This window comes from Syngnathus scovelli, chromosome 16, assembly GCF_024217435.2.
Source record: "Syngnathus scovelli strain Florida chromosome 16, RoL_Ssco_1.2, whole genome shotgun sequence".
Taxonomy (NCBI): domain Eukaryota; kingdom Metazoa; phylum Chordata; class Actinopteri; order Syngnathiformes; family Syngnathidae; genus Syngnathus; species Syngnathus scovelli.
Window position 1 is genome coordinate 1,325,028 of NC_090862.1, and position 27,347 is coordinate 1,352,374.

General features: G+C 46.0%; 3 protein-coding genes and 2 long non-coding RNA genes across 7 annotated transcripts; 2 read left to right on the forward strand and 3 right to left on the reverse strand.

Annotated features, from left to right (window-relative positions):
• Positions 1 to 93: 93 nt before the first annotated feature.
• On the reverse strand, positions 94 to 2,661 carry napsa (napsin A aspartic peptidase). The gene is made up of 9 exons (XM_049744126.2): positions 2,450 to 2,661; positions 2,101 to 2,254; positions 1,652 to 1,775; positions 1,428 to 1,546; positions 1,128 to 1,327; positions 932 to 1,054; positions 695 to 839; positions 528 to 626; positions 94 to 461 (listed from the first exon to the last, which is right to left on the reverse strand). The coding sequence occupies exons 1-9, from the start codon at positions 2,515 to 2,517 to the stop codon at positions 300 to 302; spliced, it is 1,194 nt and encodes a 397-aa protein (XP_049600083.1). The 5' UTR covers positions 2,518 to 2,661; the 3' UTR covers positions 94 to 299.
• A 718-nt stretch (positions 2,662 to 3,379) lies between these two features.
• LOC125983180 (uncharacterized) lies at positions 3,380 to 8,251 on the forward strand. Of its 3 annotated transcripts, none has more exons than XR_007486641.2 (7): positions 3,380 to 3,684; positions 3,823 to 3,880; positions 3,961 to 4,803; positions 4,904 to 6,016; positions 6,082 to 7,161; positions 7,243 to 7,318; positions 7,380 to 8,251. It is a non-coding gene; the product is annotated as an uncharacterized lncRNA (long non-coding RNA). The 3 variants fall into 3 exon arrangements; XR_007486640.2 differs by having other exon boundaries at positions 3,961 to 4,403; positions 4,692 to 4,803; positions 6,082 to 7,318; XR_007486638.2 differs by having other exon boundaries at positions 6,082 to 7,318.
• A 5,360-nt stretch (positions 8,252 to 13,611) lies between these two features.
• Positions 13,612 to 15,621, reverse strand: LOC125983181 (uncharacterized). The gene is made up of 2 exons (XR_007486643.2): positions 14,742 to 15,621; positions 13,612 to 14,481 (listed from the first exon to the last, which is right to left on the reverse strand). It is a non-coding gene; the product is annotated as an uncharacterized lncRNA (long non-coding RNA).
• Positions 15,622 to 20,063: 4,442 nt separating this feature from the next.
• Positions 20,064 to 23,102, forward strand: rcn3 (reticulocalbin 3, EF-hand calcium binding domain). Its single transcript, XM_049744144.2, has 8 exons — positions 20,064 to 20,187; positions 20,883 to 21,116; positions 21,214 to 21,407; positions 21,470 to 21,642; positions 21,748 to 21,808; positions 21,889 to 21,980; positions 22,094 to 22,201; positions 22,422 to 23,102. The coding sequence occupies exons 2-8, from the start codon at positions 20,902 to 20,904 to the stop codon at positions 22,527 to 22,529; spliced, it is 951 nt and encodes a 316-aa protein (XP_049600101.1). The 5' UTR covers positions 20,064 to 20,187; positions 20,883 to 20,901; the 3' UTR covers positions 22,530 to 23,102.
• nosip (nitric oxide synthase interacting protein) lies at positions 23,091 to 27,213 on the reverse strand. Its single transcript, XM_049744145.2, has 9 exons — positions 27,014 to 27,213; positions 26,400 to 26,505; positions 26,159 to 26,240; positions 25,779 to 25,914; positions 25,568 to 25,713; positions 24,654 to 24,770; positions 24,419 to 24,489; positions 24,227 to 24,335; positions 23,091 to 23,785 (listed from the first exon to the last, which is right to left on the reverse strand). Exons 1-9 carry the CDS (start codon positions 27,081 to 27,083, stop codon positions 23,714 to 23,716), a joined length of 909 nt encoding a protein of 302 aa, XP_049600102.1. The 5' UTR covers positions 27,084 to 27,213; the 3' UTR covers positions 23,091 to 23,713.
• Between the last annotated feature and the right edge of the window lie 134 nt (positions 27,214 to 27,347).

The window sequence follows — 27,347 nt, forward strand, 5'->3', positions numbered from 1 at the left end:
ATCTTGCATGCTGTGCTCTATCCCCAGCTTTATTTTATTTTAAGTACAGCTCTGTATCTGAGCAGTGCAACATATAAATAAATGTGACAAATGGATTTTCCAAATCGTTTATTAGTGGTCTTCCTTTTTGGGACATACTCTCCGTGAACCATAACTTCATTAGTCGGTACCTGTGCTTTACGATAGAATCTAAGCTTTACATTCTGATTCCTAATCTGCTATTTGCAGTTCTTTGGTTAGTTAGAAAGCGAAACATTAGTTAAATGCGATTAATATAATTAAAAATCACGAGTTGGAGACTACTTGGCTGGTGCAAAGCCCACGCGATCAGCACTCCTATCAAAGACAGTGTAGTACTTCCTGATGAAAACATCTCCCAAGATCCAAAGTGGTCCAGCAGGGGGCGGAATGTCCATGGCCATGAAGCCTGAGAGGCAGATGGAAGTCCCCATCTGTGTCTCCTGCAAAGATCACCAAGCAAAAGTCATTGACTAGTTGGCTGAGCAGCAACTGGACACAAATCATACCTTCATGACATAATCCTCTCCGGTCAAGTTAAACATCTTCCCTCCAATGTTAAAGGAGATAACGGGAAGTGAGTCGATCTTCTTACAGTCAATGAAGTACTATAGAAGAAAGACAATGTGTCAGGAGACTAGAATTGATGATGAAGTGCTACTTTAACAAATTGTACCTCTCCCATCAGCAGGGGCAGCGCTCCGATGGCTTTCTGCAGCGCTCTGATTTCCTCCACAGGCCCGACCATCAGAGACGTCCCCGTGTCGACAATAGCCTGGCATCCTGTTTTGCAAAGAGTCAGCTGGTTGCCCACGGCAACTCTGAGGCAGAGGAGGGGCCAAATGAACAAAAGGCAAAAGAGTAAGTCGTGTTTTGAAAAATCTCCTTAATGCCGTGTGAGGTTCCTTCTCACTCGTTCATCTTAATCTGCCAGTAGGCCTTGCGTGTGACGTTGATATAGTGCAGATCCCCAGTGTAGTATTCTGGATCAGATCCACCCAGCATCAGCTCTCCTCCCACTGCTGCTGCAGGGTCTCTGAGAAGCAAATGTCGGAATCATTGACTGGGCTTTTGGCCTTCCCGATGGTCACCCCTAACCCACTTTCTACCTGCTTATATAGAAAGAGAAGACATTTTGCGGCAGCAGCTTGGCCGCCATGGCAGTATCGAACACCGGGGTGACGTTGGCCACGGATATGGAGGGATAGGCCATTCCCAGAACCCCATCGAAGCGGGCCACGGCAAATGTGATGCCGGGCTGCTTCACCGCTTCACCAAACTGTTGTCCGGGCACGGACAAACCTGCTATCTGAGAATCCGGAAAGAAAAGTCCTTTTGATTTGTATGGTGGAGATAGCGTGACCGACACAACTGTGGAATGCGCTCAAACAAAAGGCCGCAGAACTCACGTTGACTGTATCGCCACTGATAAAACCAGACAAGCTTCCTCTGCCGTATCTGATGGAAAAGCCAGTACCGTTCTGAACGTAGGTACTCGACTTCTTTGAGTTGTAGCGGTGATGAAGCCCTGGTGAGATGCGTTTCAGCCATGATGTGATAGTCAGAGACAAATCTCATCTTTGCATTAAATGCGAATTGGGCTTGCAGTGCAAATCCAACTTAAGACACTTACAACAGGCGATATCGAGGAAGGAGCAGTGAATGGAGGGCACCCAGAGGTTGGAGGAGCCGGTGTCGAATAGCACAGTGAAGTCCTGAGGCGGTGAGCCAATACTAATGGACCCAAAGTACTGGGCCTCAAAACACAACATCAGAGCAATGTTAATATTGAGAAGTTTCTAAACAGATGTTTAATTATAAATTCCTTTTGCTTAAGTTCCTCCCATGACACGAATGCCTCACTATAAGTTGCAAGGTGGAAATTGGTGTACTTCATTACTGTCATTAGTCCTACTTGTTAAATTACATAACACTTTTTTGAAGTTTTATTTCTAGATATGAAGTGGGCGGTACTGTATAATATTATATTGTCTGGCTTAAAGTGAAAAAGGTGTGGCCACATGATCTACTTGCAAAACTCACACAGGTAGGTGACATAACATTGTGTGGATTGGCACTCACATCCATGAAGTTAGTCAGCCTCTCTACTGGCAATTCTGGGGAGGGAGAGCTGTCCGGAGACCCGCTCGACTTTGCCAAAGCCCGAATTTGATCCAAAGACATCCCATTATCGCTGATGATGCGGCGGATGCTTCTGGTCTTCTGAAGAGGGATCCTAAAAACAATTTAGATATTGGACGTCTTAATTCTTTTTGGCTTCCGGGTTCATAAGCAAGGAAAAACAATAATACGTCACTTTAATATGAAGGCGACGAATACGGTGAAAAACGTTAACGCTCCAATTGTCATAACACATCTAATACATTACAATTAAATACGTCTTTTAAATGAGATTCTTTGCAAATAGTACCTTATAAGTGCGATGCTATGTGTCACAAGCAACGCCTCGAGTAGGTAGACAATCCCCAGGCGTGTCATCTCTGTCCAAGACGAAAAAAATATATATAATTTTCGTGTTTTCCGGAGATTAATTGTCGTTTAAATGTATTAAAACCAACCAACTCGCGCATGTGTTAAATAGGAAGCTTCGGCATTGTCCGCGTTCACTCGGTTATCTTCGACACGAGGCACCCATTGGAGGAAACTCCCTTGACAGTTGCCTCTATTGGTCGAAACTGATGTCAATCATTTAGCATTACACGAAGACGTCAACCAGTCACGAGTATTACCGTGACTTGTGATAAGGCACGCACGAAACCGCATTTAAAACACTTCTTTTAGGCACGTTTTCTCCAGGCTAACGGCTAACTTTATTGCATGAAGGGATGCGCCGTTATGCAACGACGAGGAGATTATGCTTGTCTTTGGGTAATCATTATAACACTTAAAATAACGTGTATGCATATCTACGCCTAAATATTGTTATCCAATGTATCTACTGCAATTTCACATTAGATTGCTGGTTTGAAATGTACTTTTATTATTATTTTAATAAACATTAAAACCTGTTCAAACTTGTCTGGTGTTTTATTCCTTGTTTTTATTTTTTGGGCATGAAAACAAAAATCTGACATTTGGTTAACTGCTTTATATGACAATATGTACATATATGTGTTTTACGTTGTGTAATATGTGTTGGTGTCCCCCAAAATAAAGAGCAAGTAGTCAAATACACATTCTTGACACGTACAAAAAATGCATACAGTTATTAGGTACGCCTGAAAATGGTGGTGTACCTAATGTCAAAGTCAAAGTCAATGGAGTGTCCGTGTGACGTCACAGCCGAACCAGCCAATCAGGAGGTGGGGGTGAGGATGGGTATGGCATTTTTCACTTTCAGTTCAGCTTTGCCCATGATTTTTCCCTAATGAACTGGCCTGTTATTAGGTACACCTGAAAATGGCGGCGTACCTAATGGGGTGTCCGTGTGACGTCACAGATCAAACAGCCAATCGGAAAGTGGGGGTGAGGGCCTGGTGGCGTCAGTGTGCCGAGCGCCGTTGGACGATCAGGAGAAGAAGATTTGAATCGACTGATGTGACGTCAGGGCTTTAGTTCAATTGAAGACAGGTGTGCTCGCTCAAGGGGAGTTATCATATGCAGGTGCCACCGAGCGCGTGGCGGCGGCGGCGGACAGTTTCTCAGGTAAGCGAGCATGCTAGCAAATGTTTGTCGTCTCCTGCCGTTTTTCACGACGGACGCCGTCTTTGTTGCACGATTGGCACGCTTTGCTGCCTTTTCTCACAAGCCTTTTTTTTTTTTTTTACATTTTGTTTGTCGCAGGATTGTCGTACTCTCGTGACTCGGCCACGTCACGTCCACCGCGACGGTGGGCCTGGAGGTAAATTGTAGGCCGCAGGCCATTTAGCCCGTGAGCAAATGTTTGCAGTTTCTTACGATGCCATTTATTATTTCTTGCAGGATTTTCGCAGTCTAGGGAGTGCTTGAGGTTTCGGCACGGCACGGCACAATCCACTTTGCGTCGCGTCGTTGCGCGTTTTGGTGGTATTTTAAATGTATTTCGCGGTTGTTTTTTTTAATGCTGGCCAGCATTTTTTCATTCGTCTGTCTGTAGACGGTTCGTAAATGACGCCGCCGATAAGCGCGCGTTTGTCTGACTATAGGAAATGTTAGTTTGACTCTAGTCAACCAAACCATTTTTTATTATTTTATATTATCCGTGTGCCATTTCCGTGTCATGCAAACTGGTGAATGCAACGTATGTTACGTCATGTCCAAATCGAACCAAATCCATTCAAAGATGGCGCCCGCCCGCTCGTTCCGTTACGCAACAAACATTTGCGCGGCGGGTTATTTTCTCCCGTTTTGGACGCCGCCAACCTGGATCATCTGTCCAATGTGAGGTGAGTTGAAGATGACCAAATTAAAATATGAATTATAATCTTTAATACATCTTGTAATTTATCACAATGTAATGACTATATATTTTTTCAAATGTGAAACGCTACTTAGAATGTATAAAATTAAAATATTAACTATAATTTTGATAAATTATCATAACTTACTACAATTTAATACTTTTTTTCAAATGTAAAACTCCTAGTATGTATAATTGTTGGTAAAAAAAATCATGCCATTGGCACTCTACTCAATGTCTATTTTTGTTGCAATAATTTGCCTGTCTTTTGTAGCACTAAAAAAGGCCGCCCAGCCAGCATCCTTCTATACAAAGCAAGCAGGAGGCTCTTGAAGGAGCCCATTCAGTGATGTTGAGGACACTGAGGAAGAGTAGTCCTACATCAGGTGAAAACCACTTTTTGTCAAGTTTCAGCTTCCCAACACACAATGGTTGGCGAGTTTTAGCTTCCCAGCACACAATTAATGTCTGTCTGTGTTTTTGTAGGCTGCAAGAGGAGCCGAATGAGACAAGTATAATTCCACATGAAAAGGCGCAATGGCCTGTCCAAAGGCGCAATCGCCTGTCCAAAGGCGCAATCGCCTGTCCAAAGGCGCAATGGCCTGTCCAAAGGCGCAATGGCCTGTCCAAAGGCGCAATGGCCTGTCCAAAGGCGCAATGGCCTATCCAAAGGAGCAATGGCCTATCCAAAGGAGCAATGGCCTATCCAAAGGAGCAATGGCCTATCCAAAGGAGCAATGGCCTATCCAAAGGAGCAATGGCCTATCCAAAGGAGCAATGGCCTATCCAAAGGAGCAATGCCATATCCAAAAGAGCAATGCTATATCAAGTCAAGAATCAAGCAGCACGCTGCAAAAGTCAACATGTGCGGATCATGTGCCCAGGAGGGGGCAGTGTGGTTGCCTTTGGTTATGGGTGCACGACGGAAAGGTTGCAGGTGTGGACAGTGTTTGGGGGTCTGACGGTTGGTCTTGCTTAAGAGGTTGTGGCTTATCTGGATCCAGCGGTGTCTTGTGCTTGGTTGCCATTGACGGCTCACTTGGGGGAGGACGTGGTGACTTGGGTGGAGACAAAACTGAACTTTGACGCGGAGCCCAATGTCCAAGCTTTCCATATGACTTGTACCATTTTGTGTCTTTTTCTAACCTGCCACTGTCGTGCTCGCTGCGTTCTTTGTTCTCCCAGGGCGGCGTTGGAGCGAGCCGATCCCGAATGTCCCATTTTGCAATTTGACTTGTCCCATTTTGTCTTTTTCTAACCTGCCACTGTTGCACTTCATCTAACCCTAACCTACCACCGCTGTGGTACTTGCGTTCCTTGTTCTCCCCAAGGTGTAGGGCAGCATTGGAGCGAGACGGTAACATTTTGTCTTTCTAACCTACCAACTGTCGTGCTTGATCTAAGCTGTGTCCTTTGTTCTCTAGGTGTAGGGGGCGGTGTTTGGGCGAGCCGGTCCATGAGGAAGACGTAATGATGCGAGCAGCGCCCAACTCATTGCACGTTCTGCCATTTGCAGGCCGGACGCAAAAGGGGGGGGGGGGCGCACGGCCCGATCCGACCGGGCGACGGTCACCAATAGTAGCAGGCTGCTGTGATCAAGTAAGCAAGTGACCGACGACTTGGGGTGCTCTTTGAGTTTCTAACATTTGTTTCTGTTTCTGCAGATGGCGATGTGACACGATCTGATCAGAGGTGAACGGACCGCTGTGGCATCGCTCTGAAGTCGCCGAGTTCTGAGGGAGACCCGCTTCTCTGGAGGCGTCGACCTGCGCAGCTTCAACGTGTGAAATTGATTTTTTTTTTTTTTTTTTAATTACACCAGCGGTGTCCCAATGTCTGCTTGAGGGCTGCATACTGAAACAAATTTGGAATTCTTTGACACAAATTAATTAACTCAATCACAAAATGTTGCCATTGATATTTAGTGCTACAAAGCAGTGTCGTGTTCAGTCGTGTGGTGTGTTGATGAAGTTGCCCCGAGGCTGCCATTTGGACACCAATGGTGACATGTGTGTAGGGCTGCACGTGTATTGGAAAACTGCCATATGGCTGTCTAGGTTATTGACATGCACTTCAAGATAGCAAAGATTTTTTTTCATGTCTCAAATGAAACATGTTTTCTATTTGTAATGAGTTAAGACGATAAGTCATTGATGTAAGTTAGTTAACTAATCTAACTGATCTCATTGCGATCAAATAGTTAACCTCATCCAAGAATTTTGCACAACTTGCCTCAATGCAGTGGTCTGGCCCAATACTGCCATATCATTGATTTTCCAAAATGTTGTGCAGCCCTCATTGAGTGCCAAACGCGCAGCGACGGCAAGCGCAAGCGACCGCGCAGCGACGGCGCAGCGACGGCAAGCGACAGCGACCGTGCAGCGACGGCAAGCGCAAGCGACTGCAAGCGCAAGCGACCGCGCAAGCGACGGCTAGCGCAAGCGACTGCAAGCGCAAGCGACCGCGCAAGCGACGGCTAGCGCAAGCGACGGCTAGCGCAAGCGACGGCTAGCGCAAGCGACGGCTAGCGCAAGCGACGGCTAGCGCAAGCGACCGCGCAGCGAGACTTTTGTGCTTGTCTTGCAAGGTGGAAGAGACGATGTATGAAACGAAGAGCCGGTGGACGGAGGCCACCAGACCCGCGATTGGTGAGCGGTTGCAAAGGAAGGAATCACCCAAAGAAAGCAGTCGCCAAGTGTTGAAGAGGAGACTGATGCATGACTGGCCAAGGCTGGCCAGAGGCGGTGACATGGCAATCCAATCGGCAAGCGTAGTGTACACACTTGTTGGTTTTAATTTGATTTCCTTATTTTTCTGCCTTTCAGCTGTCAGCGGATGGGGCGAGCGCCAGCCTGCACCGAGAGGGACTGGGCTGCACCCACAAGACCAGGGAGGGGGCAGGTAATGAGTACGTTGACAGAAGTGAACCGCATGCAACAGAGTGCCGTTTTTCTTTTTGCAGTGGCACGAGGCGGAGGATGAGTCCAAACCTCGAATACCGGCCGGGGGGAGGGGAAGAGCTAACCATCGGCCGACCTTCGCCCGTGATGAGCGGCCGACACGAGACGGACGGGTGCGGATGCGGCGAGGGCAAAGCGGCCACCCAGCATTTAAGGAGAGTATGACTTTGTTTTTTCTTTTGTCCTTAATTTCTTTCCCTCCACTTTTTCACTGGGTGTGCACACTGGCTATCTGCATGATGCCTCTTTCTTTCTTTCTCAGCGCGGCGTCATTTTGCAACATTGTTGTTTTACTGTTTTTTTAATCATGAAATAAACTGTTTGTACTGTAATTGTGTTTGTGTACCACTGAATTGCAATTAAACTGTGAACTGACTTCAAGTGGTCCATTTTAAACATTGGCATTGGCAGTTTATCGTGCATACAGACTGGAATCATTTGAGACATTCTCAATGACAAGACAATTGTAAAGTTAGGCTGAAGCAAAATTGACTTGTTAAATATGCAGTGTTAGGCCTTTTATTTATTTTTTTAACTACACAAAGTAATCAAAGCTGGATGCATTCTAAATTGTTGACAAAAGCCAAGTAGCCAGACACCCATAGATGCAAACGACAAGCGTACAAACGGTCTCTGTTGCGATCAATAAGTCATCTTTGGCAACCCTGCTTTAAAATGGCCACCGAACTCAGAATCTTGCAGAATGTTGGTACATTTGTCTGTATGAATAAAAGCTGTTATTTTAATGTAGTCAGAGCCGTTTTTTTGAATCGTCATGCAGCATGCGGGCATTCTTGTGAATAAAATCAACTGTGGTGTGTTTGCTTCCTGTTGGTGGTCTTGTAAATAAAGTCAACTTTGGTGTCAGTCATCATTCGCGATGTGGCTCAATCGATGTTGCTTCTCTTGAATGTGAAACTTATTGCATGTTTTGTTACAGGGCTTGATGTCTTCATTGGCTGTCTGACTACAAAAAAGGCCGTTGCTGTACAGTCCAGGTTGCTGCTAAAGTCAATTGAATTTATAAACATAGCGTGTAACTTCCGGGACTTTAGCTTTCAATTCAAAGCAGAGTTTCGGAACTACACGGCCAGCCTCGGCACATGTACTGGGTGGTAGCACCCAGTTCAGAGTAAAGGCCAGAGTGGTCTTATTCATACCGGCATCCTTATGAAATTGACCATATCAGAAAGGCTAGATGAATTCCAAGTGCTGCCACCGACTAGCAGCGTATTTGCCTCAACCTGTCTGATGCTGGCTCAATGCGATGCACCTTTCGTTGTTTTGCCCAAAACAACCTAAGAAATAAAGTACTGCCAATGTGCATGTGTGTTAAAAGTACAAAACACTCATTTGCATGATAGACCACATGCTAGATATTTGCCTCAACCTGTCTGATGCTCTATTTACCTCTGCGTGATCATTTTTAACGATTTTAATCATTTTAATTAAGTACGTTACAAATGGTTGGGTGGCGGGTCAGAGCTTGCTTTGACAAAGGAAGTGTAAGGCGCTCCTTCCCTCCGCTAGCCTATGGGAGGTCCTTGGGCTAGACTGAGTACCCATTTAGCCCCCTCTTGTCAGGGTCACGATGAAGCCACGGGAAGCAGGTGGTGGATGAAATTTGAAGGCAGCCAGAGAGTATCTTTGTTACTGGTTTTGGACTTCGTCGTGCTGAGCAGTGGATACCCTTAGGTACAATGGTCAGGACAGCCGCCCAGTATGGGCACTGCTCGGACAGAAAGCCATGGAAAGACATTCAATTCTTTGGATGACAGAAGAATGGAGGGCCGTGGCCGTCAATGCCTTTTCCAGGCAAGACACCTGATGATGATGATGACAAATGATAGGCGCCCCAATTAGACAGCTGGGTCAATGTGACCCGTCTTTTGCGGTTTGTTCTGCCCAAAGCAACCTAACAAACACACATAAGCACTGCCGCCATCTCGACAATGTGCATGTCTCTCAAAAGTACAAAGCAAACAAGTTCATTTGTATAATACACTTCTAAACCACACGCTAAAATAATTCATGTGATGCAGAAAGTCTTCTGTAGCTTGCTATGATTTGCCAATTTGAGCAATGACGTATCCGGACCCGAGGCTGGGGGTTGCCCGTCCATGTGCCTAATCGCTCGGGCATTGATACATCAGCAATGCTTCTTTCTAGGTCTCCTCATGTCCTCAGCACTGCAAACCTTTGTGCCGGTACACCATATGAAGTAAATGACGGAATGTTTTTTTATTATTATTATTATTATTACACCTCCTCTAATGTGTATCAAGCATACCAGATCGTGTTTTAGAACAGCCTAGAATAGTAAATTACAAAAAGTTAAAAAAAAAAAACTTGTAAAGTCCCAAAAAGTTATTAATTCACTTATTACTCGCTGAAAGTACAGGTAAGCGTCTGCCTATTCGTAGCCATCGCAATGTAGCGAATACCGCAGGGCGGCATATGCAGTAGGGAGCGCAGGCGGCAGAGAGCGCAGGCGGCATGGTGGGCAGAGAGCGCAGGCGGCATGGTGGGCAGAGAGCGCAGGCGGCATGGAGCGCAGGCGGCGCAGGCGGCGCAGGCAGCATTGAGCGCAAGCAGCAAGGGTGGGGAATCGAACCCTGGATCTCAGGTGTTCAAGCGCAGCGACGGAGCCACTCGCCAAGCGTGGCGAGCTCGGCAGTCACCCCGCTTTCACTTCGAGTCATTCTTAGACGTTCAGTATTGCGCTCCGCGCGCGATGGGTAAGTACAAAAGGGAACAGACCGCCGCCGGCTGTCAGGTCACACTGGCCGACCGGTTAGTGACACGGCCTCTTGCCCCGTACAGTCCTGGTTCGATCCCAGGGGTGAGCACATTCACCGGGCCACTTTTGTAGGTGTCTGGATACATGCATGTAGATTGCATATCCAAGTATTTATTTATGTGTAAACGGCCAGTGTGGCCCCGCCCGGAAGTGGGCGGGGCGATGGAGCTGGCCCCGCCCCCACCGAAATGGCCCCGCCCCTGGCCCCGCCCCCTGGCCTACTAAATGACAGTAGGGCAGGGGGCGGGGCGAAGCCCCGCCCCCTGGCCTACTAAATGACAGTAGGGCAGGGGGCGGGGCTTCGCCCCGCCCCCTGCCCAACTAAATGACAGTAGGGTAGGGGGCGGGGCGAAGCCCCGCCCCCTGCCCTACTAAATGACAGTAGGGTAGGGGGCGGGGCGAAGCCCCGCCCCCTGGCCTACTAAATGACAGTAGGGTAGGGGGCGGGGCGAAGCCCCGCCCCCTGGCCTACGAAATGACAGTAGGGTAGGGGGCGGGGCGAAGCCCCGCCCCCTGCCCCATCAAAAGACAATTAAAAGTGTATTGAAAGACAGTAGGGTAGGGGGCGGGGCGAAGCCCCGCCCCCTGGCCTACTAAATGACAGTAGGGTAGGGGGCGGGGCGAAGCCCCGCCCCCTGCCCCATCAAAAGACAATTAAAAGTGTATTGAAAGACAGTAGGGTAGGGGGCGGGGCGAAGCCCCGCCCCCTGGCCTACTAAATGACAGTAGGGTAGGGGGCGGGGCGAAGCCCCGCCCCCTGCCCCATCAAAAGACAATTAAAAGTGTATTGAAAGACAGTAGGGTAGGGGGCGGGGCGAAGCCCCGCCCCCTACCCTACTGTCTTTCAATACACTATTAAAAGACAGTAGGGTAGGGGGCGGGGCGAAGCCCCGCCCCCTACCCTACTGTCTTTTAATAGTGTATTGAAATTGACTATTAAAAGACAGTAGGGTAGGGGGCGGGGCTTCGCCCCCCCCCCTACCCTACTGTCTTTTAATAGTGTATTGAAAGACAGTAGGGTAGGGGGCGGGGCTTCGCCCCGCCCCCTACCCTACTGTCTTTCAATACACTTTTAATTGTCTTTTGATGGGGCAGGGGGCGGGGCTTCGCCCCGCCCCCTGCCCTACTGTCATTTAGTAGGGTAGGGGGCGGGGCTTCGCCCCGCCCCCTACCCTACTGTCATTTAGTAGGCCAGGGGGCGGGGCTTCGCCCCGCCCCCTGCCCTACTGTCATTTAGTAGGCCAGGGGGCGGGGCTTCGCCCCGCCCCCTGCCCTACTGTCATTTAGTAGGCCAGGGGGCGGGGCCAGGGGCGGGGCCATTTCGGTGGGGGCGGGGCCAGCTCCATCGCCCCGCCCACTTCCGGGCGGGGCCACACTGGGCGTTTACACATAAATAAATACTTGGATATGCAATCTACATGCATGTATCCAGACACCTACAAAAGTGGCCCGGTGAATGTGCTCACCCCTGGGATCGAACCAGGACTGTACGGGGCAAGAGGCCGTGTCACTAACCGGTCGGCCAGTGTGACCTGACAGCCGGCGGCGGTCTGTTCCCTTTTGTACTTACCCATCGCGCGCGGAGCGCAATACTGAACGTCTAAGAATGACTCGAAGTGAAAGCGGGGTGACTGCCGAGCTCGCCACGCTTGGCGAGTGGCTCCGTCGCTGCGCTTGAACACCTGAGATCCAGGGTTCGATTCCCCACCCTTGCTGCTTGCGCTCAATGCTGCCTGCGCCGCCTGCGCCGCCTGCGCTCCATGCCGCCTGCGCTCTCTGCCCACCATGCCGCCTGCGCTCTCTGCCCACCATGCCGCCTGCGCTCTCTGCCGCCTGCGCTCCCTACTGCATATGCCGCCCTGCGGTATTCGCTACATTGCGATGGCTACGAATAGGCAGACGCTTACCTGTACTTTCAGCGAGTAATAAGTGAATTAATAACTTTTTGGGACTTTACAAGTTTTTTTTTTTTAACTTTTTGTAATTTACTATTCTAGGCTGTTCTAAAACACGATCTGGTATGCTTGATACACATTAGAGGAGGTGTAATAATAATAATAATAATAAAAAAACATTCCGTCATTTACTTCATATGGTGTACCGGCACAAAGGTTTGCAGTGCTGAGGACATGAGGAGACCTAGAAAGAAGCATTGCTGATGTATCAATGCCCGAGCGATTAGGCACATGGACGGGCAACCCCCAGCCTCGGGTCCGGATACGTCATTGCTCAAATTGGCAAATCATAGCAAGCTACAGAAGACTTTCTGCATCACATGAATTATTTTAGCGTGTGGTTTAGAAGTGTATTATACAAATGAACTTGTTTGCTTTGTACTTTTGAGAGACATGCACATTGTCGAGATGGCGGCAGTGCTTATGTGTGTTTGTTAGGTTGCTTTGGGCAGAACAAACCGCAAAAGACGGGTCACATTGACCCAGCTGTCTAATTGGGGCGCCTATCATTTGTCATCATCATCATCAGGTGTCTTGCCTGGAAAAGGCATTGACGGCCACGGCCCTCCATTCTTCTGTCATCCAAAGAATTGAATGTCTTTCCATGGCTTTCTGTCCGAGCAGTGCCCATACTGGGCGGCTGTCCTGACCATTGTACCTAAGGGTATCCACTGCTCAGCACGACGAAGTCCAAAACCAGTAACAAAGATACTCTCTGGCTGCCTTCAAATTTCATCCACCACCTGCTTCCCGTGGCTTCATCGTGACCCTGACAAGAGGGGGCTAAATGGGTACTCAGTCTAGCCCAAGGACCTCCCATAGGCTAGCGGAGGGAAGGAGCGCCTTACACTTCCTTTGTCAAAGCAAGCTCTGACCCGCCACCCAACCATTTGTAACGTACTTAATTAAAATGATTAAAATCGTTAAAAATGATCACGCAGAGGTAAATAGAGCATCAGACAGGTTGAGGCAAATATCTAGCATGTGGTCTATCATGCAAATGAGTGTTTTGTACTTTTAACACACATGCACATTGGCAGTACTTTATTTCTTAGGTTGTTTTGGGCAAAACAACGAAAGGTGCATCGCATTGAGCCAGCATCAGACAGGTTGAGGCAAATACGCTGCTAGTCGGTGGCAGCACTTGGAATTCATCTAGCCTTTCTGATATGGTCAATTTCATAAGGATGCCGGTATGAATAAGACCACTCTGGCCTTTACTCTGAACTGGGTGCTACCACCCAGTACATGTGCCGAGGCTGGCCGTGTAGTTCCGAAACTCTGCTTTGAATTGAAAGCTAAAGTCCCGGAAGTTACACGCTATGTTTATAAATTCAATTGACTTTAGCAGCAACCTGGACTGTACAGCAACGGCCTTTTTTGTAGTCAGACAGCCAATGAAGACATCAAGCCCTGTAACAAAACATGCAATAAGTTTCACATTCAAGAGAAGCAACATCGATTGAGCCACATCGCGAATGATGACTGACACCAAAGTTGACTTTATTTACAAGACCACCAACAGGAAGCAAACACACCACAGTTGATTTTATTCACAAGAATGCCCGCATGCTGCATGACGATTCAAAAAAACGGCTCTGACTACATTAAAATAACAGCTTTTATTCATACAGACAAATGTACCAACATTCTGCAAGATTCTGAGTTCGGTGGCCATTTTAAAGCAGGGCTGCCAAAGATGACTTATTGATCGCAACAGATACCGTTTGTACGCTTGTCGTTTGCATCTATGGGTGTCTGGCTACTTGGCTTTTGTCAACAATTTAGAATGCATCCAGCTTTTCTTTGTGTAGTTAAAATAAATAAAAAGCCTGACACTGCATATTTAACAAGTCAATTTTGTTTCAGCCTAGCTTTACAATTGTCTTGTCATTGAGAATGTCTCAAATGATTCCAGTTTGTATGCACGATAGACTGCCAATGCCAATGTTTAAAATGGACCACTTGAATTCAGTTCAGTTTAATTGCAGTTCAGTGGTACACACACAATTACAGTACAAACAGTTCATTTCATGATTAAAAAAACAACAATAGTAAAACAACAATATTGCAAAATGACGCAGCGCTGAGAGAAAGAAAGAGGCATCATGCAGACAGCCAGTGTGCACACCCAGTGAAAAAGTGGAGGGAGGGAAAGAAAGAAAGAAAGGACAAAAGAAACAACAAAGTCATACTCTCCTTAAATGCTGGCTGGGCGCTTTGCCCTCGCCGCATCCGCACCCGTCTGTCTCGTGTCGGCCGCTCATCACGGGCGAAGGTCAGCCGATGGTCGGCTCCTCCCCGCCCAGCCGGTATTCGACGTTTGGACTCATCCTCCGCCTCGTGCCACTGCAAAAAGAAAAACGGCACTCTGTTGCATGCGGTTCACTTCTGTGGACGTACTCATTACCTGTCTATTAAAGCTTGCTCCCATTTTAATAAGCTTCCCTTTATTAATTGCGTATGCATACATGAATGTTTTTGTTTTCTTTTTGTCTGTTCCTATATGAAGAGTTCAATGCTTCTAATTTCTTTCTTTGTTTGTTGTCAAGTGCTTTGAGCTGCATTTCTTGTATGAAAGGTGCTCTACAAATAAAGTTTTTTATTACCCTCTGGTCTCGCGGTCCTGTCCAGTCCCTCTCTGTGCAGGGACTCGTCCGATCCACTGCCCCAGCAATCCTGAAAGGCAGACATATTGTGGTGGTTTCAGCAAGGGGAAAATTTCCACTAGCACCCCCCCAACCTTGACTAAGGTAAGTTTGAATCAGGTAACTAGCGGCACGCAAGGGCTGGCGCATGTCTCATACGCATTGGAGCGATCCGGGTTATGAAATGTTTAACCCCTTACAAAAAGGGAGGGAGGGAGGGAGGGAGGGAGGGAGGGAGCGAGAGGAGATGACAAGAGGCTTTGGTGCGCACTTAAGCACAACCGGCCAGTTCCCCCTGAGTAGAGCTGGCTTGGCCCCGAGAGGGAAAAATAGGAAAACGTGACTTCACAGAGAGCGTCACGGAGAATCTCCTCGTCCTCGACACCGTCGACGACACTGGGACCCAGTCTGGCAGACATTATACCCTGGTATTCCACAAAGGGCAAGGTATAGCCACGTTCCAACCTGAGTGCACCAGGCCATGCAGGTACTGCCGGGCACATTGGAGAAAGAGAGCGAGAGAGAGGGGGGGAGGGAGGGAGGGAGGGAAGGGGTGTCTACTTTGCCAATTCGTATCTAGAGGGTCACAGCAACCCAAATGCCCGTGCGTGCTACTCGTTACCCTATTCAAACAGACAGGGGTAGGGAAAGCACAAAAGAAAAAACAAAGTCATACTCCCCCGAAACGCTGGCTGCATCTGCACCCATCAGTCTCGTGTGGGCCGGTCGTCACGGGCCAAGGTCCGGGTCTGCTTCGGCCGGTGTTGGACTCGTCTTTCGCCTCGCACAAGTGCAAAAAAGACAAACGGCACTCAGTTGCATGCGGTTCACTTCTGTCAACGTACTCATTACCTGCCCCCTCCCTGGTCTTGTGGGTGCAGCCCACTCCCTCTCGGTGCAGGCTGGCGCTCGCCCCATCCGCTGCCACCTGAAAGGCAGAAAAATAAGGAAATCAAATTAAAACCAACAAGTGTGTACACTACGCTTGCAGATTGGATTGCCATGTCACCGCCTCTGGCCAGCCTTGGCCAGTCATGCATCAGTCTCCTCTTCAACACTTGGCGACTGCTTTCTTTGGGTGATTCCTTCCTTTGCAACCCGCTCACCAATCGCGGGTCTGGTGGCCTCCGTCCACCGGCTCTTCGTTTCATACATCGTCTCTTCCACCTTGCAAGACAAGCACAAAAGTCTCGCTGCGCGGTCGCTTGCGCTAGCCGTCGCTTGCGCTAGCCGTCGCTTGCGCTAGCCGTCGCTTGCGCTAGCCGTCGCTTGCGCTAGCCGTCGCTTGCGCTAGCCGTCGCTTGCGCGGTCGCTTGCGCTTGCAGTCGCTTGCGCTAGCCGTCGCTTGCGCAGTCGCTTGCGCTTGCAGTCGCTTGCCGTCGCTGCGCGGTCGCTTGCCGTCGCTTGCGCTTGCCGTCGCTGCGCGTTTGGCACTCAATGAGGGCTGCACAACATTTTGGAAAATCAATGATATGGCAGTATTGGGCCAGACCACTGCATTGAGGCAAGTTGTGCAAAATTCTTGGATGGAGGTTAACTATTTGATCGCAATGAGATCAGTTAGATTAGTTAACTTTAACTTACATCAATGACTTATCGTCTTAACTCATTACAAATAGTTAGGCAAGAAGACATGTTTCATTTGAGATATGAAAAAACAAATCTTTGCTATCTTGAAGTGCATGTCAATAACCTAGACCACCATATGGCAGTTTTCCAATACACGTGCAGCCCTACACACGTCACCATTGGTGTCCAAATGGCAGCCTCGGGGCAACTTGATCAACACGCCACACGAATGAACGCAACACTGCTTTGTAGCACAAAATGTCAATGGCAACATTTCGTGATTGATTGAATGAATTGGTGTCAAAGAATTCTGAATTTGTTTCAGTATGCAGCCCTCAAGCAGACATTGGGACACCGCTGGTGTAATTTAAAAAAAAATTAAAAATCCCTTTCACACGTTCAAGCTGCGCAGGTCGACGCCTCCAGGGAAGCGGGTCTCCCTCAGAACTCGGCGACTTCAGATCAATGCCACAGCAGTCAGTCCACCTCTGATCAGATTGTGTCACGTCCCGGTCGCCATCTGCAGAAACAGAAACATGTTAGAAACTCAAAGAGCACCCCAAGTCGTCGGTCACTTGCTTACTTGAGCACAGCGACTAGCTGCTTTTGGTGACCGTCGCCGGGTCGGATCGGGCCGTGCGCCCCCTCCCCCCCTTTTTGCGTCCGGCCTGTAAACGGCAGAACATGCAATGAGTTGGGCGCTGCTCGCATCATTACGTCTTCCTCGTGGACCGGCTCGCCCAAACACCGCCCCCTACACCTAGAGAACAAAGGACGCACAGTGGTAGATTAGGCTTCGATCAAGCACGACAGTGGTAGGTTAGAAAAAGACACACAATGTGACTGTCTCGCTCCAACATCTAGGGGAGAACAAAGAACGCAAGTACCACAGTGGTGGTAGGTTAGGGTTAGATGAAGTGCAACAGTGACAGGTTAGAAAAAGACAAAATGGTACAAGTCAAATTGCAAAATTGGACATTCGGAATCGGCTCGCTCCAACGCCGCCCTACACCGAGGGGGGAGAACAAAGAAGGCAGCAAGTACAACAGTGGCAGGTTAGAAAAAGACAAAATGGTACACATCATATGGCAAAATTGAACATTCAGATCCACGTCAAAGTTTAGTTTTGTCTCCATCCAAGTCACCACGTCCTCCCCCAAGTGAGCCATCAATGGCAACCAAGTGCAAGACACCGCTGGATCCAGATAAGCCACAACCTCTTAAGCAAGACCAACCGTCAGACCCCCAAACACTGGCCACACCTGCAACCTTTCCGTCGTGCACCCATAACCAAAGGCAACCACACTGCCCCCTCCTGGGCACATGATCCGCACACGTCGACTTTTGCAGCGTGCTGCTTGATTCTTGACTTGATATAGCATTGCTCTTTTGGATATGGGATTGTTCATATGGATGTGGGATTGCTCCTATAGATGTGGCATTGCTCCTTTGGATGTGGCATGGCTCCTTTGGATGTGGCATGGCTCCTTTGGATGTGGCATGGCTCCTTTGGATAGGCCATGGCGCCCTTGGATAGGCCATGGCGCCCTTGGATAGGCCATGGCGCCCTTGGATAGGCCATGGCGCCCTTGGATGGGCCATGGCGCCCTTGGATAGGCCATTGCGCCTTTTCATATGGAATTGTACTTTTCCCATTCAGCTCCTCTTGCAGCCTACAATAACACAGACAGCCATTAATTGTGTGCTGGGAAGCTAAAACGCGACAAACATTGTGTGTTGGGAAGTTGAAACTTGACAAAAACAGGTTTTCACCTGATTTAGGACTACTCTTCCTCCTTAGTGTCCTCAGCATCACTGAAATAGCTCCTCAAGAGCCTCCTGCTTGCTTTGTATAGAAGGATGCTGGCTAGGCAGCCTTTTCTAGTGCTACAAAAGACAAACAAATTATTGCAACAAAAATGGATATATTTTAATATTATACTAAGTAGAGATTTGCAGTTGAAAAAATATATAATCATTATAGTGTAGTAAATTATGATAATTACTCAGGATTATACTTCATATTTTAATTTCATCATTCATCAACTCATCTCACATTGGACAGATGGATGATCCAGGTTAGCGGCGTCCAAAACGGGAGAAAATAACCGGCGCAAATGTTTGTTGCGTAACGGAACGAGAGCGGGCGGGCGCCATCTTTGAATGGCTTTGCTCTGATTTGGACATGACGTAACAAATTCGTTACATTTATCAGTTTGCATAACACGGAAATCGCACACGCATTATATAAAATAATTAAAAAATTGTTTAGTTGACTAGAGTCAAACTAACATTTCCTATAGTCAGACAAACACGCGCTTATCGGCGGCGTCATTTACGAACCTTCCACAAACGAATGAAAAAACGCTGGCCAGGATTAAAAAAAAGAACAAACAAAAAAAACGCGAAAGACATTTGAAATACCGTAGCGGCAAAACGACCAAAACGCGCAACGACGCGACGCAAAGTCGAGTGTGGCGTGCACTCCCTGGACAGCGAAAATCCTGCAAGAAATAAAAAATGGCATCGTAAGAAACTGCAAACATTTGCGCACGGGCTGAATTGCCTGCGGCCTACAATTTACCTCCAACAAAGCGTGCCAATCGTGCAACAAACACGGCGTCCGTCGTGAAAAACGGCAGGAGACGACAAACATTTGCTAGCATGCTCGCTCACCTGAGAAACCGTCCGCCGCGCCGCCACGCGCTCGGTGGGACCTGCATATGATAACTCCCCTTGAGCGAGCACACCTGTCTTCAATTGACCTAAAGCCCTGACGTCACAGCCATCGATTCAAATCTTCTTCTCCTGATCGTCCAACGGCGCTCGGCACACTGAGGCCACCAGGTGGTCGCCTGTCATGGTGACTACTGTGGAAAGGGTTGCTTCGGACTATCCGTTGAAACTTTGAAAACCCAACATGTTTGGATGGAGGATACCCTATCATTATGACCAAATCTTCTTTTGTTTCCGAGCAGGCTCTGGTCGAGTGGTTAACGCCATTGCCTTCAATCAAATGAAAATATTTGTATCGATAGTTCATCCTAAAATGAATTGTTCTTGCAAAAATTCTGCGGCCGTTGCAGTGCTCCCGTGGACTCATTTTCAATTCAGTTGTTAAGAAACACCACACCGTTGCACAGAGACAATTCTTGAGTCATAGCAAATTTTTATTTTTAATAATTATTATATATTTTAATAGCATTTTACAATTGTTTATTTCTTCATATGACCACCTTTAAAGCTTTCGGAAATTCTGTACCAAGTCGGCCGAAAGGAATAATATTGGTCTGGAGTACAGGAGAGGAGGGTTCGAGTCCCGCTCCGTGTTAACACTTGGAAACATATGCAAAACTCGAACTCGGTCCTCTACTATCTCAGTTTCCTATTAGTATTAATTTAACCATTTATGCCCTGCTAGTTGTGGCGTATTTTGCACGATTGTGTACGTAATAATGCAAAAAAAAAAAGGCATTGCTTGACTCCTCACTTGTCTTGCATATACACCGTGATTTCACTGACGTTTACTGTGTTTCGTCACTTTTGTTGCGTGTCCCACAGAATAAAGGTAACCTTGAATAAATGGTGCAGCAGCAAATCTCACGCAGTTCTCGTTCGCGTGACTACGTGGCGGTTCACAACCAATAAAAAATAGCTGAATTTATGTATCAATGTGATTGGTTTAAAAACCTCATTTGGCCTGTTTTCATTGGTTACTCAACCAACAAAGCCCGCCTCTTTGACAGTGTTATTTAAAGGTACAGAGTGCCAACGCGTCCAGAGATTCTCCTGTGCGTCAAACTTCACTGAGGGGTCGCGAGTAACGTGCAAGAACGTGGTAAGTTATTGTAGCAACATTATCTTTAGGTTTAAAAGGTAAACCTCTAATACCCGAAAATTTTCTTGTTTTTAGTATTCAAACGTGCATCGTATGCTTTTTGCACTGCTCTCAAGTGACGAAGTTCGCAGTGATGGGAGGCAAAATATACACGAGCCATAAAAGAGGATGGGAATGCTTTTCGAACTTTGATTCGTTTTAAAAAGCATTACATGCAATTCATTTTTTTTATGTTAGTTTACATTTATGTCGTTATGCAGAAAAAAAGGTAACCTTTACCAACCTTTTTTTTTTTTTTAACTTTAACTCTGCATCAGACTAGTTCACCTTGCGTTTGAATGGATGTAGTTGAGAAACGTAAGCAAAACTAACGTCCTGGTCAAGTTTGATGTCTATGCCCTATAACTTTTTTTCCCCCCCTGACTTTGACACTATTGATTTGGGTGTGTCCCTCCTCTCGCAACAACTCAATGTTCCCAACTGAGGTGCAAATCATTTTTAGTTGTGTTTGCCATGCTTTTAGGTGAATGTTTTCCGATTTATTTCAAACATCGTGCACTGCAATCCGTGGAGTTCCACACAAGAACTGTAAAGTTAATCATGGTCAGACATTAGCATTCTCTTGTTGTAAAATTCCTTTAGGAGAGCTACTTTGAAAATGTCTCTAGATATATGATCACTATTTCCATCCTCAGCTGCCGACAGGTCATCAAAATGCTGCTACCGTCGCTAGCATCCCTCTACCTCCTGGCTGCCGCCACCTTTGCCGTCCCCCCTCAGGAGAAACGCGTCCATCACCGCGCCGACCTGAGCGACCATGCCCACAATGACGCTAACGACTTTCAGTACGACCACGAGGCCTTCCTGGGCAAAGAGGAGGCAAAGACCTTTGACCAGCTGACCCCTGAAGAGAGTAAAGAAAGACTGGCGTAGGTTCTGCTTATGTCAGCATAACTGTCAACACACACACACAAAAAAAGAATGACTACTTTTCAACATGATGCCATCTTCCTTTTCCCCCTACAGGAAAATTGTGGACCGCATTGACACAGACAAGGATGGCTTAATCAACCACGCAGAGCTTCATTATTGGATCAACCACAGACAGAGGAGGTACATCGAAGAGAACGTCAACAAACACTGGAGGGATTATGACAGCAACCAAGATGACAAAATAGCCTGGGGGGAATACAAGAACGCCACCTACGGATACTATATCGGTAAGTCGATTGGGTCAAAGCACCCGTCTAAATATCTGACATCTGTTTGTCTATCTCGTCAGATGAAGAGTTTGACGACGTGGATGACAAAGCCACCTACAAATCAATGCTCGCCCGAGACGAAAGACGCTTCAAGAAGGCCGATCGTGACGGCGACGGGATCGCCACGCGCGAGGAGTTCACCGCCTTCCTCCATCCGGAGGAGTTTGATTACATGAAAGATTTGGTCGTACAGGTACAGACTTAGAACAGTACATGGAAAAGAACATTTGATATTTGTTCTTGTACCCAGTCGTGTTAGATTACGAAAGTAATATTGCCACAAGTATTTTTCTTTCAGGAAACAGTCGAGGACATGGATAAAAATGGCGACGGCAAGATCAGTTTACATGAATACATTGGTAAGTGAGCTGCATTTTTACTTTTCAACCACTTACACTCAATTTGGAGTGTAATCATTTGGAGTGTAATATGCCCATAGGTGACATGTACACACCAGAGGATGGGGAGAGTGAACCTGAATGGGTCCAAACTGAGAAGAAACATTTCACTGATTTCAGGGATGCCAACAAGGTCAAATGTGTTATCTATTTTGTTGTTTGAATCCAAAATAAAGATATTGGGTGCAGCAGCTCCCAATTTCTCCTCCGTTACTATCAGTCATAGTAACATCACGTATCACACAGGATGGTCACTTGGACTTCAGTGAGGTGGCCCACTGGATTTTGCCTGGGGAAATCGACCACGCCGACAATGAAGCCAAACATTTGATCTACGAGACAGACACCAACAAGGTATTGCTCCCGCACACAACTACACTTACAAGTTTTTGGCAAGTCTGGCAGAGGTGTCAGGGAGGGAGATAAAACTACAACAACAACGCCATAATTATGATTTAATTCAATTTTAATTGACACTAATTGTCTTCTCTCTTCTGTCTTAACCTCTCTCTCTCTCATCTTTTCCATGACTTCACACGTCTCCATCTCCTTCTGTCAATCACGCCAATGTCAGGACGAGAAAATAAACAAGCAGGAAATCCTGGCCAACTGGAACATGTTTGTGGGCGGCCTGGTCACCAATTATGGAGAAGATTTAACAAAGAATCACGACGAACTTTGATGAGCTGTCACGTTCTTAATATTATTGCTCACATGTGTGTGTGTGTGTGTTTGAGATGGCTGTCACACCAGTACACAAGTATCACTTACAGAAACTATTCCACATGCATTCACATACCGTGTATGTGGTTACAGGTGATTTTTTTTTTTTTTTTTTTTTTTTTAATGCCCACACAGCATTATTAAACACAGTCCAAATATATTTCAATTAAGAAGTGTTGGATAAAACTGTGGCTATCGTCCCACGTGCACTGATATTGAACCGAAACTGTAGTTTGAGTTCGAGCCTAGAAACGTGGTCACGACAATTCTGAATCATCAGAAACCATACACTCCACTGAGCACTTCATTGTACTTGAAATATTTTCACTACGTACTTAATGTCGGCCATCCCATGTATGGAAATCCATTTTTATTCATGTTTCAAGCCAAATATTTTAGCACTAGAATTGAGTTTTAATTAATTTGCTAAAGTCAGAAGAATTTCAACATTGCCTACTACAGGCAACTAAAAGAAATTTGTGATAGAAAAATGTTACTGACTGCAGATTGGACAAATAAATGAACTTTTGTACGTGTTGTTTTATTTAATCCTGCTGTACTCAGTAAAGAAGGTATTTTTGATCCTTGCACTTGCTAAAATAAGTAACTCCGCATTTTCCCAATGAAGGACCTTTCTTCTGCTGATCTGAACCACTTCTTTCCTTTTACTGTTGCTTTTGTTTTCTACCTTGTGCGTGTCAGGATGGATTTGTGACATTATCAGAGATGCTAGATAAACTCGACTTCATCAAGATCAGCACCATCACAGATTATGGAGCCATGGAGGTTGACGACCATGATGAATTGTGAATATCAATACCACAGGCTAAGATTGACTTGATTTTTTTCCTGTGCTTTAAAAATGTTTCTCAATTCAAATACATTCAGGAAAATGAAAAATAACACGGCTTTTCAAATGATATGCACAATACACGGTAAATACTCTAGAACAGAATGACAGACACAAAAGTGACTTTTTTTTCCCCCTTTCCTAAGCCTCTTCAAAATGACCAAAGTACAAACATGGCCGAGCTATCATATCTAATAAGAAAAAAAAAAATCATATTTTGGCTTACCGTAATTACAAATATATTCCCCCAAAAATATTTTGAGAGCATAATACAGGCAGACCATCATCATCTTTCACACTTGCATGACTGGACGAGCTTCTTTGGCCTTGAGCTCTATACCAGCACCCGCAAAGCCCGTTCCTCCCTGTCAAACAAAAGAACCACCAAATCAAGATCATCTTCACACCGTCAAAGGTTGGGGTCGCCTATGTCACCATTAAAATGATATTATTCAATGGCAAAATTAGTGGCTATGTATAGCTCTTTAAAAAAAAAATCTGACTATATTCATGCACAGAATAAGCAATCAATAATCCTCTAGATTTTGAGAATTTTAGATTAAAAACAAACAAACAAACATATATGCAAGATCCATTTCGCTGCTCACCAAGAACCATGAGGGCCTCGCAACCAGATCGGTCTTAAAACGGGTCTTACTCAATATTGTGTTATGTATAAAAGAGGGCAAGCAAATCTTTTTTTGCCACTTTTCCATTTCACAATGTTCTTGCCACTTTGTAAATATGGACGCATATTAGGGACATTTTGTCGTTGGCTTTCGTGTGGACTCTATATACATACATACCCTCTGCAGTGGTATGATGTCTTTGTCAGAGAGTTTGTCTCCACTCACGGGATCCGTCATGTCCATCTTGATGAGCTTCTCCACACACTCCTGTGTCACCACACACCCCCTGAACACAAGCCGGAAAGCAGTGTAAAACTACCTTTGCAGAATCCTTCCCCGCCGTGAAAACACGCTGGCTCGACCACTCACGAAGGCCGCAGGACAGCACAGGGGACGCTGTTGCCCAGGATGTCTTTGGTCACTGCGCAGACATATCTGTCCTGTAAGAGTAGAATCAGATTGTTGGGACTGCGACAAATCTCGGGATGGAATATGTGTTGTCAATTCTTGTTCTTATTCATCAGACACTCAGGAATTGCTTTAAATTGTGACAAAATGCTCCTTTGCTGTATCTCAAGCGTATAACTCTTCCTGATAGACTAACCTGGCGGTTGATAAGGGCCACTCGGTCCAGACTCGGGTCCACTGGGGTGAAGCGCACTGTGATGAGCTCGTTCATCTTTATAGGTCGTCCTGACATCGGACACAACACAGCCTTACTCTGACAAGATGATAGGAAAGAAGAAACGAGAGTTTGTGAAAACGTCATTATTTCTATGCTTACTGTTGCATATGCAGACCCACGGATGGGCTTTGAACTCGGAGGTCAACTTGTCCTCATCCACTAAATAAACAAAGGTCATCATGACATAGAATTGGAAGGCAAACAGATTATGCAACGATAGTTTAAGGGACTGCAATGGGGCTACACTTCAATGACTGGATGAGTCAAAAAGTCCAAGTAGCAAACTTGACTCTGGCCAGCCCTCTCAGCTGTTAGGAGAATGTGCTAAGCAACTGCAGCGCAACTGTGGATGAAGTGTATTTTGGTTTCACCGGTTGGACGCAACCAGCAGAGGGCGCAAGTGTATTAGCTGTCGAAAATAAATAGGGACAGTCAAGATATTTTCTTGCTTGACAATTATTATTTACGAATAAATAATGCAATCTTTTTAATTTATGACTTATCATTGTTATGGTTATTTATTTCTCACTCAACATTTTTATTGCACTTTATTTATTGCTCTCTTTTTTGTTTGTTACTCATGTGCAATGTTGTCTTTTTTACTGTTTCAGTGTGAGCTATTGGGACCAGAATTTTCTGAGAGAGCAATCCCAAGGGGTGTATAAAATTGAGCCCAAGTCTAAATCTAAGCCGCAAGCTAGCTGAGTTTAGTGGTTAGCACACGGTCTAAGATAGACATCATGTGAAATAACAGAACACGCTTAAATGCTCAATCCATACATTTGAACGTAGACAATCTCTGAAGCAAAGTTTCACTTCAAGGAGCCACTGACCGGTTTCTTGAGAAGGGTGGGCTTTGCTTCAGGTGTCAGAGAAGGAACCCAGAAGCTGGGCAGACTCTGGCTGGAGGAGGCCACTGAATCAGTGGAGGATGATGAGCGACTGTCCGTCTTGATTTTCCCGCCTACTTTGCTTTGCCCTTCAGGGAAAACAAATTCAAAATAGAAACTAGAGTTCCACTGCCGTATCTCACAGCACACGTACCAGAAATGAAAGGGTTGATGGGTTTGGATACAATGCTGTTCTCTCTGGTTTTAAACTTCTCCACTTTCTCTCGTTCTTCTGACTTGGACTCAAGATGACTTTCATGCTTCTGAGCTTGCTTTTGCTTCTCATATGCCTACAGGAAAATCCAGAAAACTTCAATACTAAACGTTTTGTTTTAACATTGACATTTTGATGGGAATAAAATAAATAAACTGTGGATGAAAGGCAGATAACAACCTTGAATTTGATGGCTCGTCAATCACCGGGCATTATGTAGGGACAAGCGCTCTCTTTGAAATTCACGCTGTCGTTAAAAAGAAATGAGTGCGCACTGCCCACGGCGAAGTCAGGTTCATGAAAAAAGAAAAGAAAAATACCTTCATCTTCCTGGCAATTTCTGTCTTCTGATGCAGAATGTATTCCAGAATAGCCTGTTTTTCATACAAGAATCCATCTGGACTGAAAACAACAAAAGCAATTTGACGTTGACATTCATGTTTGTATTGTTTACAGGAAGAGAAACTCTGCAGCATCTCCAAATTGAACTGCCATGAGACTCTTATCGAGGTTTGCCAAATAGATTGTCTGTTTGTAAGATGTGGGTGGTGAGAAACATACGTGACCACAGGAGTCTGGCAGGGTTGCAGGGATAAGCAGCAGCAGTCAAAGTCTTTGATGGCATCTTTACCCAGGCGAATGCTCTGTGTGCCGTACCCAGATGCAGCTGAGCAGGACAAAAAACCAACAAATAATCGGAATCAATTTCTTTACAAAATGTTGATTAGATTTTATATGCTGCCAATGCATACGGAATACAATCTACTATTGTATCAGCACTTGTTGATGGGCTAAACGTGCGCCCACGCACACAGGGAACAAAATGTATTTTACCACCCAACATGAAACAAACCCAAAAAAAGAATATTAACACAAATCAGGCCAGGTATTAAACCGTATGCAAAAAAAAAAAAAAAAAAAAAAAATTTAGACACTGCTGTGGCGACCCCTAACGGGAGCAGCGGAAAGAAGATATGACATTTATTCCTGGCTTTATATCCCGAGTTCAAACGTTAGTTTTTAAAGACATAACTAACTAACTAACTAACTAACTAACTAACTAACTAACTAACTAACTAACAACAATACTAAATTCGCCACGTGCGTTCTATTTCGAAGAGGGGAACAATCGATGCCGCAAACAGTAACTGAATTCATCATAACTCATTTCTCACCTGTATCTTTCTTTTTCTCGTGGTATGTATAGACGGCTCCAGCGGTGCAGTTTTTTCCGTGGCGAGTCATTATAGCCTTTATTCACTTACTTACCACAACAAAGGGATTATTTAAATTGTGAACTCGACTGTTCACTTACACTCAGGAGGAATTTTGTTTTCCGGTGCTACTTGATTGCGCAGTTCCTACGTCATTATGTCGCATTCAGATGTCGTCACAGGAAGCGTCATCATGATCTTCTGTTCAGTGAAGAATTTACAGACTGCAATAATTATCAAGTTATTATAATTATATTTTGTGTAACAGTTTCAACTTTTCTTTATATATGTTTGC